The sequence below is a fragment of the Galleria mellonella genome, unplaced genomic scaffold (assembly GCF_026898425.1).
Source record: "Galleria mellonella isolate WM207_F2 unplaced genomic scaffold, CSIRO_AGI_GalMel_v1 utg23, whole genome shotgun sequence".
NCBI classification, from domain to species: Eukaryota; Metazoa; Arthropoda; class Insecta; order Lepidoptera; family Pyralidae; genus Galleria; species Galleria mellonella.
This window is the reverse complement of record NW_026442045.1, coordinates 3,172,561-3,186,905: the sequence shown is the minus strand read 5'-3', so window position 1 is coordinate 3,186,905 and position 14,345 is coordinate 3,172,561. Positions and strand designations below refer to the sequence as shown.

General features: G+C 31.2%; 1 protein-coding gene across 2 annotated transcripts in view; it reads left to right on the top strand.

Moving 5' to 3' along the window:
* Positions 1–14,345, top strand: part of LOC113512945 (uncharacterized) — a 314,483-nt gene that overhangs the window by 295,597 nt on the left and 4,541 nt on the right. For both annotated transcript variants that reach the window (XM_052894780.1, XM_052894779.1), the window contains 9 exons: positions 8,741–8,885; positions 9,500–9,757; positions 10,055–10,184; positions 10,559–10,722; positions 11,113–11,344; positions 12,003–12,164; positions 12,831–12,982; positions 13,493–13,605; positions 14,121–14,303. In XM_052894780.1, coding sequence (XP_052750740.1) covers positions 8,741–8,885; positions 9,500–9,757; positions 10,055–10,184; positions 10,559–10,722; positions 11,113–11,344; positions 12,003–12,164; positions 12,831–12,982; positions 13,493–13,605; positions 14,121–14,303 — 1,539 coding nt within the window. The remainder of the gene's footprint in view (positions 1–8,740; positions 8,886–9,499; positions 9,758–10,054; positions 10,185–10,558; positions 10,723–11,112; positions 11,345–12,002; positions 12,165–12,830; positions 12,983–13,492; positions 13,606–14,120; positions 14,304–14,345) is intronic.

The window sequence follows — 14,345 nt, the reverse complement described above, 5'->3', positions numbered from 1 at the left end:
CATTATGAAGGGAGAACACGATCCCACTCCGAAATCCATTTGCAAAGATTCATATTTCTAACACACCGTATTGCGGCACTTACCCAACTCGGCTTATCACCCTATTCCTCCATTCTTCGACCCTAGTAAAAAGTTTGTGGTGCGAGAAAATGCATTCCCTCAAAACTCTATAAAATTGGACGTGTTTTAAGCAAATATTCGGGCCACTTTTAGTTTGATTTAATTTTTTCTTATATTTATATACATACGTAGGTTCGGTATATAATTATACAATATGAATATTATTATACAATTTATTATACAGTTATAACATGATTATAAACAATACAGACACAATATAAACTACTGTTACATATTCTAAGGCTAACTGTTTGTAAAATGATAAAATTTTAATTTAAAACTAATTCTGGAGTAACTTATTATATTAATTATATCACTAGCTGTATCCTGAGGCTTTGCCCGCATACACTAGTTAATAAAATATCCTATAAGTTAACATATTATCTATCCGTAAACCTAATTTCATTCGAATCCTTGCAGTAAATTTTATATGAAAAAGTAACAAACATCCATTCATCCTCACAACTTTGGGAATTTTAACACTTTACAATAATAATAGAACAAATATTATAAATATTTAATGAATAATTTTTAACTTACTTTAAAACTAAAGTCATAATTTAACTATAAGTATGTTTTAATAAAAAAAATAGTAATAAATAAGTTACATATCATATTTATAATAATAAACTAAGCTTTTGAAAATATCTTTCATCAAAATACTGTTTAGAAGAATGCTCGTACAAATTAAAATACAAATACCGAACGTATTACACAAAAATACATGACAAAGCTGCAATTTTGTTATTACTTCCCCTTTTCACAATCAATTACTTCAATTGCAGTATCGATAACTATTATACCTATCACATATAGCATCGCTCCTGAAAGGAGATCACTGCTAAGCCCCTGTTCTATAGCCTGTTGTAATGTCCAGGTATTCTATTATTCGTACGTGAATACAATATATATCTCGTATTCTATCACGTGTATTCAATCTAGCTCATATTGAGACAAGCAAGATAAATGTAATATATATTCTTGCTTGTTACCTACTGTCTGGTGTTTATTGAATGAATCGATTGTATTTAAATTTCGAACTATCTGTCAATTTTATCAATATCATTTACCGAATAAACAATTGTTTTACGATTCTGAACTATATCGATGAACATCGTTATCAGTTCGTTATACGTATATTATTGTATTGTATAGGAAGTATTTCATTTCTACAGAAATTCGAGTGTCTGATCATTTCAAATACTTTACTTAGAAGCGGGTAATATTGATTTTAGTATAAAGACTCCAAGTTTTGATTAGACGCCACATAAGTATTAATTTCCCATTTTTTAAATAAGGAGAAATAAAAGATAAGGATCAATAGATAATGTCATAAAAATCTATTAAAAGAACAAATTACATACAGTACACCAGTGCAAGAAATAAATAACTTGAAAAGAAACTCTATACCAAGCCTCCTGGACAACTTGGTTTCCCAGTTTCTTTTTTTTATTAATAGAAACTTATGTCCATGACTGGAACATTAATAGGTTATTACAGTAAACGTAGTGAACAAAAAATCTAGTTTGATAGCGAAAACTTTGTTACTGTAAAAGCCTGTACATTGATAAATCTTAGGTTTTACCAGTAAGCCTTAAAATTTATCAACATGAGTAGTGAAAACATATCTTCTCTGATGTAAATATAGAAAATATTAAATTTACCATAATTCGGGTTTTTACTGTAACAGTTATACATATATATATACATATACATATAGCATCAAAAATTATTTTTCTTTTATTAAATCCTTACATTTCCCAACTCATGTTAGTGAATTCTAAAATTTACCAATTTTTTTACAAAACGGGCTTTTGCAGTAACATATACATGAAAATATGGATGATATACGTATGTGATACCAAGCCGAAAACCAATTACGAAACAAACAGTTCAGGCATAAGAAGGACACAACTATGTACAGATACAAAATATATTACTGGGTCACCGTACGATGCGTATGTATAGTACTTTATGTCTCTTTTATTAGCAAGAGGCCCATAAACCGACTTCTCATCAGGCCAAATGTCAGTCTACTGTTGTTTTGTATAGTAACTACGTCACTGTACAAACAAGACAAGCTATAAATGCATACATTTACCAGAGTGATTTTATACAAAAACGTGCTGTGAAGCATCTTTTTTTTATACAGCTTAGAATGGCAAACAAGCTGACAGCCTACCTGATGGAAAGTGGTAACCGTCGCCTATAGACATGAGCAGTACCATGGACATAACAGAGTATACTGTTTCGCCCATGATCCCCCCATGCGTTGCCATTCCTGAGGACTCAGGTGTTATTCCTCTGTACCCAGTAAATTCACGCCATATCCCACCCTTCAAACCGAAACACAGCCATGCTTCACGGTTGAAACACGAATGGGACAGAGGTACCCAAGCAATCGACTTGTATGTATCATCTAAGCTTGTATGGATGTATTACGGTTTTAAGCATAGAATCATCATCATTTTAACCATTATCTATCCACTGCTAAACAAAGGCCTCCCCCATAGACTGCCATAAAGAACGCTCCCTTCAATGTATTTGAAGTCGTCACTCCATCTAGTGGGGTTGTCCCACATTGACAACATTTCTTTCCTATCAGTTATCGGTTCTCTAAGCTATGTACACAGCCCATTTTTACTTCAGCTTGCTTAGGATTAAGTCTTAAGGATAGAATATTGCAGTGAAATTACAGGGTACGGATTATTGCAGCACTTTAGTGCTGCGAAATGGCAATGCATGAGGAGTGCATTGAACGTTATAGTATACTCCGTGATGTCTCTGATGCTATTCATGTCTATAAGCATCCTGTCCGGTGACCCTTCAGCTTATTATATTCTTAATTAATAAATTCTCAAAAAAAAATGAGAAACAAATTACATATCTCAAATGAACAACAATATTATAATATTTCAATCTTAAAATAGCACGTCGCTTGTCTGACTTTAGCAGACTACTGACACGAGATTCCACTTTGCCAATTTAATACCACGGTGGAGCTATCATATTAAATATATAATTACTTATACTCGTATTAATACACCTATTCCATGAACTAATTTAAGGTGAAATTGAAATCTTTAGCTGCCTTTTAATGATTTGTCTTTAGTCTGTTTAAGTACAACATAATAGTGGATATATAGATAATTTATTTCTACTACTTACAGCATACTAATAAAAACTAACACAGTTATGCAGAAAAAGCACATTATATATATATATATATATATATATATATATATATATATATATATATATATATATATATATATATATATATATATATATATATATATATATATATATATATATTATATAAATATATATATATATATATAATAAATAAAATACAAAAAGTGCATTAAATTAACAGTAACCCAAAGAACAACAACTGAGTTTATTGCTTTGTCTTCAAAAGGAGGAAATACTATTTTTTATGACCAATAACTAGCTGCATAATTCCTTTACAATAAATTAAAAAAAAATTATAAAGTATTTCTATGATAAATTTAACGAATTTTTATTACCTTTTCATTATGTTCAACAGACCAGATTATTAGTGAAACTAAACTGTTTTTCTAAAGAAATATCGATCTAAATACAATAAATTTAATGCCAATAATATGAACGATTTAACTTGTGTTTCATTTAAACTTTTAGTTACACTGTCTTAAAAGTTTGCAGATCAATGCTATTTCATTAAGTATTACCCGGTATTTATTATAAATATTACAGAGCACTTTAATATTTAACTCTTAAAACTATCATATTTTCTTAGCCTGTCACTAGATAATCAAAATCCTGATGAATAATATAATACCATACTAAAAGGAATTCACGGAATAGATAAAAAGATTAAATATAAATAAAGTAAAACTGAAGTGAAGTGAAAAGTAAAGAAACTCACAATACAAACAGTCAGCTGAATCAGTCAAAGAACAGAATTGATAATAGGATCAAAAAGATTTTAAGTGTAACGAAGTGTGCTAAAAATATTTGATAAATAAACACACATTCAATTAAAATAACTCTACAAAAATATAAACAGCTAACAATAGTATTCTTAAAAAAAGGAATTATGAAAGGTAGACCAGAGGGAGACTTTGTACAAAAGTCGATTGCTTGGGCACCTCTGTCCCATTCGTGTTTCAACCGTGAAGCAGTTGTGTTTGCATAGCTGTGTTTCGGTTTGAAATATGGCGTGAATTTACAGGGTACAGAGGAATAACACCTGAGTCCTCAGAATGGCAACGGGGGTATCATGGGCGAAACAGTATACTCTGTTATGTCCATTGATTAATCAGGTGGGCCGTCAGCTTGTTTGCCATTCTAAGTTGTATAAATAAATAAATAAAAATAAATCTTGGATTTGATTAAAACACGCAAAGAGAAAAAGCACAGTAATACGTGTATGTAGAGGTAAAATTGTTAAAATTACATTTATATATAAATTTTATAAATCTCTTTATTCAGATAATTTAATACCCAAAAATTTCGTAGAGTATTCGTTGTGAGATACCTATATAACCTGTGATGAGGTTCACAAATTGAATATTGAGTTATCTAATGCAAAAATAATTTTTCGAATCAGACTGTCAATTCTAGAGGTTTTCGCGCTCAAACAAACATACAAACAAATTCTTCCGCCTTATTAATGTAGATGAACAAATTATGAAAGTGATTACAGCATATATTACTTCATTTTCTTCCTTCATCTACTATAGAGTGGTGACTACTATATAGTAAAGTGAAACTCTGGTTGTGTTTTTCCAACCACATACAATCTATACTTATTAAAGACAAATGTGTATAAGCTATTCTATTTCATTATAAAGTAAAAATGTATCAAGTTCATTTTCCATGTCTATAAATATAAAGTAAAAGAGAATCAAGAAATACATCATAAGATCCCTAAAGACTTTGGGCCTTAACAGAAAGTTGCAATTACAAAAGATAAAACTTCGGTTAAATTATTCATTAGAAATGACGAATGTAGTTTTACACACATAGTCTTCAAAACACACACACATACCACACACTTCTAAATCGTTACAAAAGTGAAGATATTATTGACATTATCAATGTAAAAGTGTGTTTTATTGTTGATAGTTCCATATCATGAACCATTACGTTTGTAGGTGCCTAGTATTTTAGAAGAATAGCTCTTTATCTTTATATATTGGGCGAAGTCTCTAGGAATCAAATCAGCCGTTAACTGTCCACTGTTGGACATAGCCTTTTGGGGAGGTTTTGCCAATAGGCTTCGGTGAAAAGTTTCTAAGAATAAATACTAATTAATATCATGATCTTCACTAATTGTTTTTATTTATAATTAAGAATAAACTAAAATATTATTTCATTGAAAGTGTATATTTGCTTAAAACATTTCATTTACCATTACAACGACATTTATCTACCGAATTTCATCTCATATGTGCACCAGTGAATTACAGCAAAGAATAATCTATATATAAATACGCGATTCTGCGTTCTAAATTCGAATATTTTTAATGTAACGTCTCTATAAAACAGCGTCACCAATTGGTGCATGTGTTCATGATTGAAATAGAAAAGCAAAATATTTGTATGTTTTTTTATTTATGTCAACAGTTTCATGACAACGTACCATACTAATAAAGCACCCCTCTTTTATGGTTGTGGTAGTTTTATTATATCAGATCATCAGTGAAGGCGTGCCGTTGTGGGGACTGAGATGGAAAAGATAATGAATGGCCGTCCCCCGAGTATCCAGTTGTTTATGATTCAGTCAGTATATAGGGAATGGTGCGTGATTTATTAGTTGTTAATATTATATGATTATCTTATTCATATAATACATTCAGTAATAGATTAGTAGCGTTATTAAATAAAATAATAACTTAAGATTATTACGAACAAAAAAAATATTTCAATCTGATTAGGCACCAACACGGAAAAAAACATTCATGTTTTTGATTCGAAACTAATTTAATAATCTCTGCATAATTGCTAATTAAAATTAATATGGAATTATATAGCTCGAAAAACCGACCACGTTTCAGTGAATGCAGGTAGCTCAAGACCGTTCCTTATGAGATAGTCTACGGAGAAGACCTATGTTCAGCAATGGGTAGATAACGCCTGATATGATAATGATGATGATGAATACTTAATTAATACTATCTCTAATATTAAAAGCTTAATCCATTATCTAAAGAAGTGCAACAAAAAATTAATTTATTGATTTTATAATTTTTTATTTCCTTTTTATAAAAATATTTATCTCTCATTCTCTGTATACCCAAAAGAAAAAGATAGCAAATATGTATTATACTACTTATTTGTTATCTCTTGCAACCTCTTCTCTAGTTTAGAACATTCTGTACGATATTTCGAAAGCTTTTCCAATAAACATTCTTTTTTTAACTGTAAGAATAACATAACTAGATTGATATGCCGGTATGCGTCTTACCACCACACTACTGAATTAAAAAAGAATTATAAATAATCTTGATAATCTGTATCATTCTTTGAAGTGAATAATGAAGAATTTTCATTCATTCATTCGTTCATTCATAAACAACATTGAAAACTAGCTATGAAGCCCCATCTAAAAGTTAAAGTAAAAAGACAACACTTTTTCTCAATATTACATCCTATTAATAAAGTAAAAGTTTAGAGCGTGCACTTTACAATAAATTATAAATACAGTTTTATAACCATAAAATAAAATTCAATTACCCTTAGGTTGTCTTGAAAAGATCGCCTTTCTGTCTTTATACAATTGTATCGTTATATTTATTATCTTGCTTATTTCCTACATTGTATAATACAAATAAAGTATACTCATTCATTTATTCATTTAAATTTCAATCTTCAAAACTATATATCTATAAAACTTTATTAATCTATGGAATTTATAAAAATCTTAATACAAAATTACTACAATGCCTATAGAAAATAATTCCATCAAATATCTTACAACTTTAAGCAATGAATTTTCAAAGGCCTTGAAACACTTGATGCCTTGATTAATTTCTCAATTTTAACAAATGACACGATCACTTCCGTATGAATATCTAACCCTTATTTCAGACAATAAGTGGCTGAGAGCAAAAGCTCAACGAGATGTCAAGGTAGGGTAAATGTCCGCATATTTGTATAAAACGTTATACGCAGTATATATTATACTAAAAGTATTGTAATTTTAAGTAGTTGCGTCGCAATTTTTCAAGAATAAAACAACGATCAACATTCAACGAACGATCAACATTTCTAGTTTTATCAACTTTTTTTTTTTCAAATAAAACCAAATTTTAGTTTTGTAGCAATCTATACGATTGCTATTATATAGTCACCACATTGCTGATATTTTATTAAATCATATAATTTATTCAACTTTAATTCACAACAGCATTTAAAAATATAACATGAAAAAAAAATCCTTTAACATTATTTAATTCTGTGCTTTATAATCAACTAATGGAACAACATTTTTGATAATTCTTCCTTATTGCTTATTCTACGTAGGTATTAAAGTAAGGCTAAAATACTGTAATGTACAATATAATCCTAATTTCATGTTTCTTCACTTCAGTATAATAATTAATAAATGCTTTACTGTAATAAATCTGCTAGTCAATTATGATTAAGTACTCGGTATAATATCGATGAAGCGGTATCATCTGGGCTGTATATTTTACTATAGTAAAATATAGTTTCTAGTCATTACTGGTATCATTAAACATAATCGACCGACTTCAAAAATAATGAGTTCTCGTAACTTCGCAGAAAAAAAAAATTATCTAAAAGGATATACTTACAAATAAATCCTATAGCAATTTTAACCAAATCGGTTTAGTAGTTTAGTATTTCGATCAGTTAATTACACGTCCACAATTAACTAGGGATCCAACTGTCACTTTGAGGGGGAAAGGGATTGTTAGCAATGGAGTTTGACAGCCCCATTGCTAGCAATATGCCCTATTAGGTCGACCTCCACGTGGTTCCCCCTGGAAACCATCGTATACAATTCTTGATGAATTCGTCACGATGGGCCAACTGACCTGCTTCATCCTCACCTATCATCCTTCACTGGTGCCCCGCCAGCGTATCCTGATAGCGCAGGCGGGGTTACCATTCCATTATCACCCATTAAAAAAAAAATAACTATCACTTTGATACCTAGTTAATTCAATTTTTATCTAGTAACTCGTACGAGCACTCTTATATTCTGCATATAAAATTTGTGTAAGTACGATGTCATTGTCTTCGTCACTTTCAGTGTACAAAAATCTCAAAAAAAAAATACGAAGAAAAAAGCTCATGTGGCGATGACGCTAACTATTGTTATTTTATAGCGAGGTGGCTGTTTTCCGCGGCCAAAGATCTTGACAAACTTTCACATTTAATATGTTATTAGTAGCATTATTTAAGTATGTAAAAACTAGACATAACTCGATGACATTTCTGATCAACGACTTCCTTACCACTTTCAAGTTTTCGTGTTTAAAAGCCGATATATTTCATCCACGGTACATCTTATATAGCTATCAGCTAATATGATACCTCAGTTTACTAGGATAAATGCTACATTCCAATGACAACTTTTTGTAAAACGTATTCATTTATTTTTCAGGTGTTCATAAAATCTGAATTGAAAGTTGGTGTCATCTACGTCAAGGAGAGCCAGTACACTGAAGAAGAAATTCTGGACAATAACGAAAACTCGCCAATGTTTGATGAATTTCTACAAGTGTTAGGGGATAAAGTTCGACTTAAAGGTATATAAGTATTATAAATAACAGTATAAATATAAGTGGTATAAATAACAGTAGCTATATCTCGTGTCTTCGCTTGCGTGAATCAGTACATAAACTATCCTATATGCTAAGTATAACCTACCCATGTACCAAATTTCATTCTAATCCATTCAGTAGATTTTGCGTGAAAAAGTAACAAAATATCCATCCATCCATCCATTCTTACAAACTTTCGCATTAATAATACTAATAGGATTATATGTTACTCAATGATTTTTTTTATCTACAATCTTTTTTTTTTTTTATTTAAACATCAAATGTGATATCATGTCATATTCATGTTAAAATAATAAATCAAGTCTAGAAAAATATTTTTTATCATTATAAACCAATACTACTCGAGTAATTTATCTTGTTAATCCCAACCACCCGACTATAATAAATATTTTTTTCTGGAATCAAGCCATTACTGCTACGTTCCATGGAAAGTATGTAATAAATTCGAGGAACTGGCATTATATTATGTTTTATAAAATAATAAAATGGAATTACGATCGAAACTCTATCCAGGAAATCCATCCAATTAAATAGTAATATCACAGAATACCGTGAATCAATTTACGGGAATATTACAGGTTTTGATAAATACAAAGGCGGTCTCGATACGGTACACGATCTGACGGGCCTCTATTCAGTCTACACCAACTGGAGAGGTATAGAGATCATGTTTCACGTCTCCACGCTCCTGCCTTATGAAAGACACGACCCTCAAAAACTGCAGAGGAAACGTCATATAGGAAATGATATAGTGTGCGTGGTATTCTTAGAAGCTGATAACACCGCCTTCTCGCCAGCCTGCATAAAAAGCCATTTCTTACATACTTTTATATTAGGTAAGTAAATAAATATTTTTTTTTACTTTTTAGTGGATATTATAAACACTACAGTACTACCATTATTTTTTCCAATAACAACACCACTATTGCCTGTAATAAGCATGGTGAAATATGTGTTACAATATATATATTTCTAAGTATGAATATATACTTGTACACAAGTTCATTTAAAATGTTTATTATAAACAATAAATAAGTTTTATTCTGTAAAATTACATTTACAAGTTTAAAATTAGTTTTCTTTTAACATATAAATTTTATAAATACTGATTATGTTTCGATATTCTCTTACAGTTAGGGTATCAGCTAAAATAAAACGAAGACCAACTAGATACGAAGTGTCGGTGGTGACTCGCGACGAAGTTGGCGCGTATAAGCCCTATTTATGGGAGCAAAGTGTCTTTGATAAAGGACCTATGTTCAGGTATATATCGCTTAGTTTATATAAAAATAACTAACTATATGTCTGAGTGTTGATGGAATAAAAATATGTAATATGTTTCCTCTTCTTGACATCCATAACATCATAAGAGATGAATAAAAAAACAACTATAAACCAGTGCCATCAGCTAATGAAGAAAAGCTCTTAAATAAAATCCATTACTAAACTAAAAGTCAACATGGTGATAGTAATCTATATTTTCCTTTTATTAAGCAATAAAAAAGAAACATATGTTAAAATATTACGAGCTTCTAACCCCAACGTGTTAGGTTATATCTTAATGACTCAATTAAGACAAGTCTTTGTATTTCTATATTTGTTCTATTAGAATAATGGCATATTTATTCACTTTTCAGAGAATGGCTGCTTACAAAGATAGTGAATGGAGAGAGAGCTTCATACTCAGCGCCCAAATTTGCCAGGATGCAAGAAAGAACTCGCAGTCAAATGCTAGAAGATATTGTAGCCAATTTGCAAAATCATGCGGAAACGGGACAAATACCCAAGCCCTACAGGAGAGGTATTATTTACTAGAACTAACTAATAAAAGTATGTAACTAACAGATAATCATAATGCCTGATATGAAACGAATGTTTAATTATCCTCAAAGAAACAATTATATAAAGGCACAAATCCGAGCCAATTAAGAAAAGTTTATATACTGATTTAGCTCGGACCAAGAATCAAACCAGTGGCCTATTCTAAGCACAGTAACGTGTCTGATATAGATATAAACTTTTTCTCTAGTTTTACTTTAAATAGTACTTTGAATCTCTTAAAGAATGAATTATAAAGCAGAGATTTACCTAATTAACAAGATAGTCCTCGATATTTGCTTCGCGGGCATCCTAAGAGCTTTCTTATTTTAGTAAATTATTTTCATTCTAAAATACTAATATTTTCTATCAGGCTCATGGCGTCCAATAGGCCACATGCGACCATCATCCCCTCTTTTGGACTCCGTTAGAGATCAGTTTGAGGATTATGACCAACTTGCTAAAGACTTCACGCGAGTATTCCTAAATAACGAGCCAAACGCGGCACAGAATGCACAAATGTTCGACGTTGTCTTTTTGGTGGGACAGTCGAAGCAGAAGACCAAGTTCATCGGAGTCCGGGCAATATTAGGCGTAAGAAGCAGGTAAGCAATGCTGTTGATAATTTATTATCAATTTATGATTTTTTAACAAACAATTAAATATAATAATAAACCATGTTAAACTAAAAAATTATAGGCAAACTCCCAAATCTCCGTGGATTTAAATCTGCTTAGTAAAATATGAACAAATTAAAAGCCTTAATCAACAACGATACTAACAGTCAGGTTTTTCTATTCCATGAATTAATAATCTCATTTAAGGTAGTTGTGATCATAATTTTAATATATAAAAATCCTGTGTCACTAATGTGTTGTTGTGTCACTAATCTCCGATAACACTAAAATTATTTTAATGAAATTTGCTTTTGCTGGAACAAAATTACAAGTTGGATCTTAAGAGAATAGTTTTTACCTCAATAAAAAAATAGACCTAATAAGTGACGGTAGAGAGCAAACAACACTTACGTTATCAGATTGTTACGTATACATTTTTTTATTGTAAGGAAGGTAAACGAGCAGAAAATCCACTTGATGGAAAGAGGCTACCATTACCAATAAACACCTGCAACATGAAAGGAGTTGCTTGTGCGTTGCTCGCCTTTTAAGACAGCACATTTATTCCCTTTAAACTGTATTCATCTATTTTAAGGCAATAACTACAAAAGTGTATGTTCTTTATTCGTAATATGAATAATTTCAGAGTGTTTCAAGAAATGCTGTATGGCATCCAGACTGGGTTCGGATCACCACAAGTGCCAGTAGCAGAGCTGCTAGCGAGGCCGGCGCCGACGCTTCTCTCCCCCACCCCTGCTAGGCAGAAAAGCAGCAACTTCCTACAAGTCCCTGACATCGAGTCCCCAAGGTTCCTTCTTCATAATTTCTTCAAATTTTTATGACTGTCTTTAAATATAACTTACGACCTGCAACTTTTCGAAATATTCATCATCGCTTCTTAATTTTTTCTATGAAAACTAGAGTGACAAACAAGTTGCTAGCCCTACTGGAGCTAAGTTGCTAGGACAACCATCGCTTGATAATATAAACAGTATCTCCATACTGTTCAAATTTTATCACAGAGATTACTGTCTTGTCCTTGTGGACACGATATTTTCATAAAATATTCTCTCATGGCAATCCTGAGGACTGCGATATTATGGTACCTATATAATATAATATTCTGTATTGCGTAAATTTACTGCCATCACTTCTTAGATCAACAAAAACAAAACTTAATTTTGGTTTAGAAAACTATTAAGTAAATATCTTTTATTATTTGTAATTCACTGTACAAAACATTAATTTACGTAACGCCATACAAATGTAATAAAATTCTAGTCTCTGTTTCTCTTTAATACAGGCTGACAAACAATGCAATAATTAAGCCTAAATCAGTTTTGCCCGAAAGCTTCTGTTATATGTACTAAGAAGGGATTTCTTGGATCTCCTCAAGAATGGAGACATACCAAGTTAATAAAAATAGTCTGCGGATAATATAAAACTTATTTAACATACTTATAATTCTTTTCAGACCGAAAAGTGTGCCTAGTTCGCCAATGGTAAAACGCGCTTTTTCTCGGCTCGGTACACTGACAGCAGGCTGGGGCCGTTCTATCCGTAAGCAACACTCACAACTCAACGCAGAAGACAAGAAAAAGTGGGCCAGCTCACAAGATTGCTCTAGTAAGTTCCTACTCCTATTGCCTTCGCAAATACAAAATACTTTCAGTATTTTGCAGTAAATCTATTTAAATAAATAATTATCGCAAATGCTGTACTGTAGTGCGTCATTTAAGAACAGCTGATTAGCTGATTTTTTATTTATAATATTTTAGAATTTAAATAAGACACTACGATTCAGTTAATATTTAAAAAAAATTGAATAGCAATCATAACTAGCTGGGAAGATACGCTTTCTCTTTCCTGACCTTAAAACTGTTATTATAGTTTGCGAAGAAAAAATTAGACAATCTACCCCTCAAAAAGAGAATCTATACTTTTTTTAAACCGCCAGCATTCGGGCGATTACTCTGGTAGTGTCAATGTGCTGCGATAATCACCTACATCAGCCGCATACTCGTTTGCCATTCATTTACATAAAAGACAATGGAGGACAAATAGAAGAAATAGGCATATTCATTTATAATTTCTAAAAAAGTAAAACCTTAACAATTAATTGTATTTGTATTTCAGACAAAGAAGGAAAAGATAAAGACAAGGATAAAAACGCTGCATTAGCAGTACCGAGGTTGTCAGTGTGTGCCGACGCGCAGAAAGTCGACCGTGCCAAACTCGCACAGACTGAGGTAATCATATCTTCTTATCACGCTTACATTGTTATTTATATGTATAATTATTCCGTCTTACATTTAAAAAGTATCTATTTAATTTTATTTTTTTTTATTAAAAACGGTGTCCATCGTCTATAGTCATTACATCGTGAACAACCCCATAGATATAATAAAGACTATGGCATTCAAATCTTAATTTATATGTACACCAAATAAATCCTACTTGATATTATCTAAAAGTTTGTAAAAATATTTATTATTCAATCACGTAAAAACAACTGAATGCATTTTAATAACATTTGGTACACAAATGGACCATTTTTTATCCTAACGCGAACATATAGTCATAACAGGACTGTCCCAAAAAGGAGGGCAATGTTTTCAAGATTCATGTATGTATTTAAGTTTATTTAATAAAAAAGATTTGGATGTAGTTAGAATCGATCATCCCAAGTGATAGATACTATTTTTGAAAATAATCCGTTTTATCAAGACAGTCGTGTTTTAATCATATTGTTTTTGCATTTCAGTTTTCAATAATCGAATTCGATCCAGAGACATTCCGAATATTACTGGACTACCTGCACACTGGTAGCTGTCCATTGACGTGTGCCTCGATACCTGGCCTTATATGCGCCGCGGAACATTACGACTTACCTGAGCTACTTCAAGCTTGCTTCCATCATGCTAAGCAGTTTCTTAGGATAGATGTTGTAAGTAGCAGTTTCAACATCCTAGTCTTTATTTTGATTTAT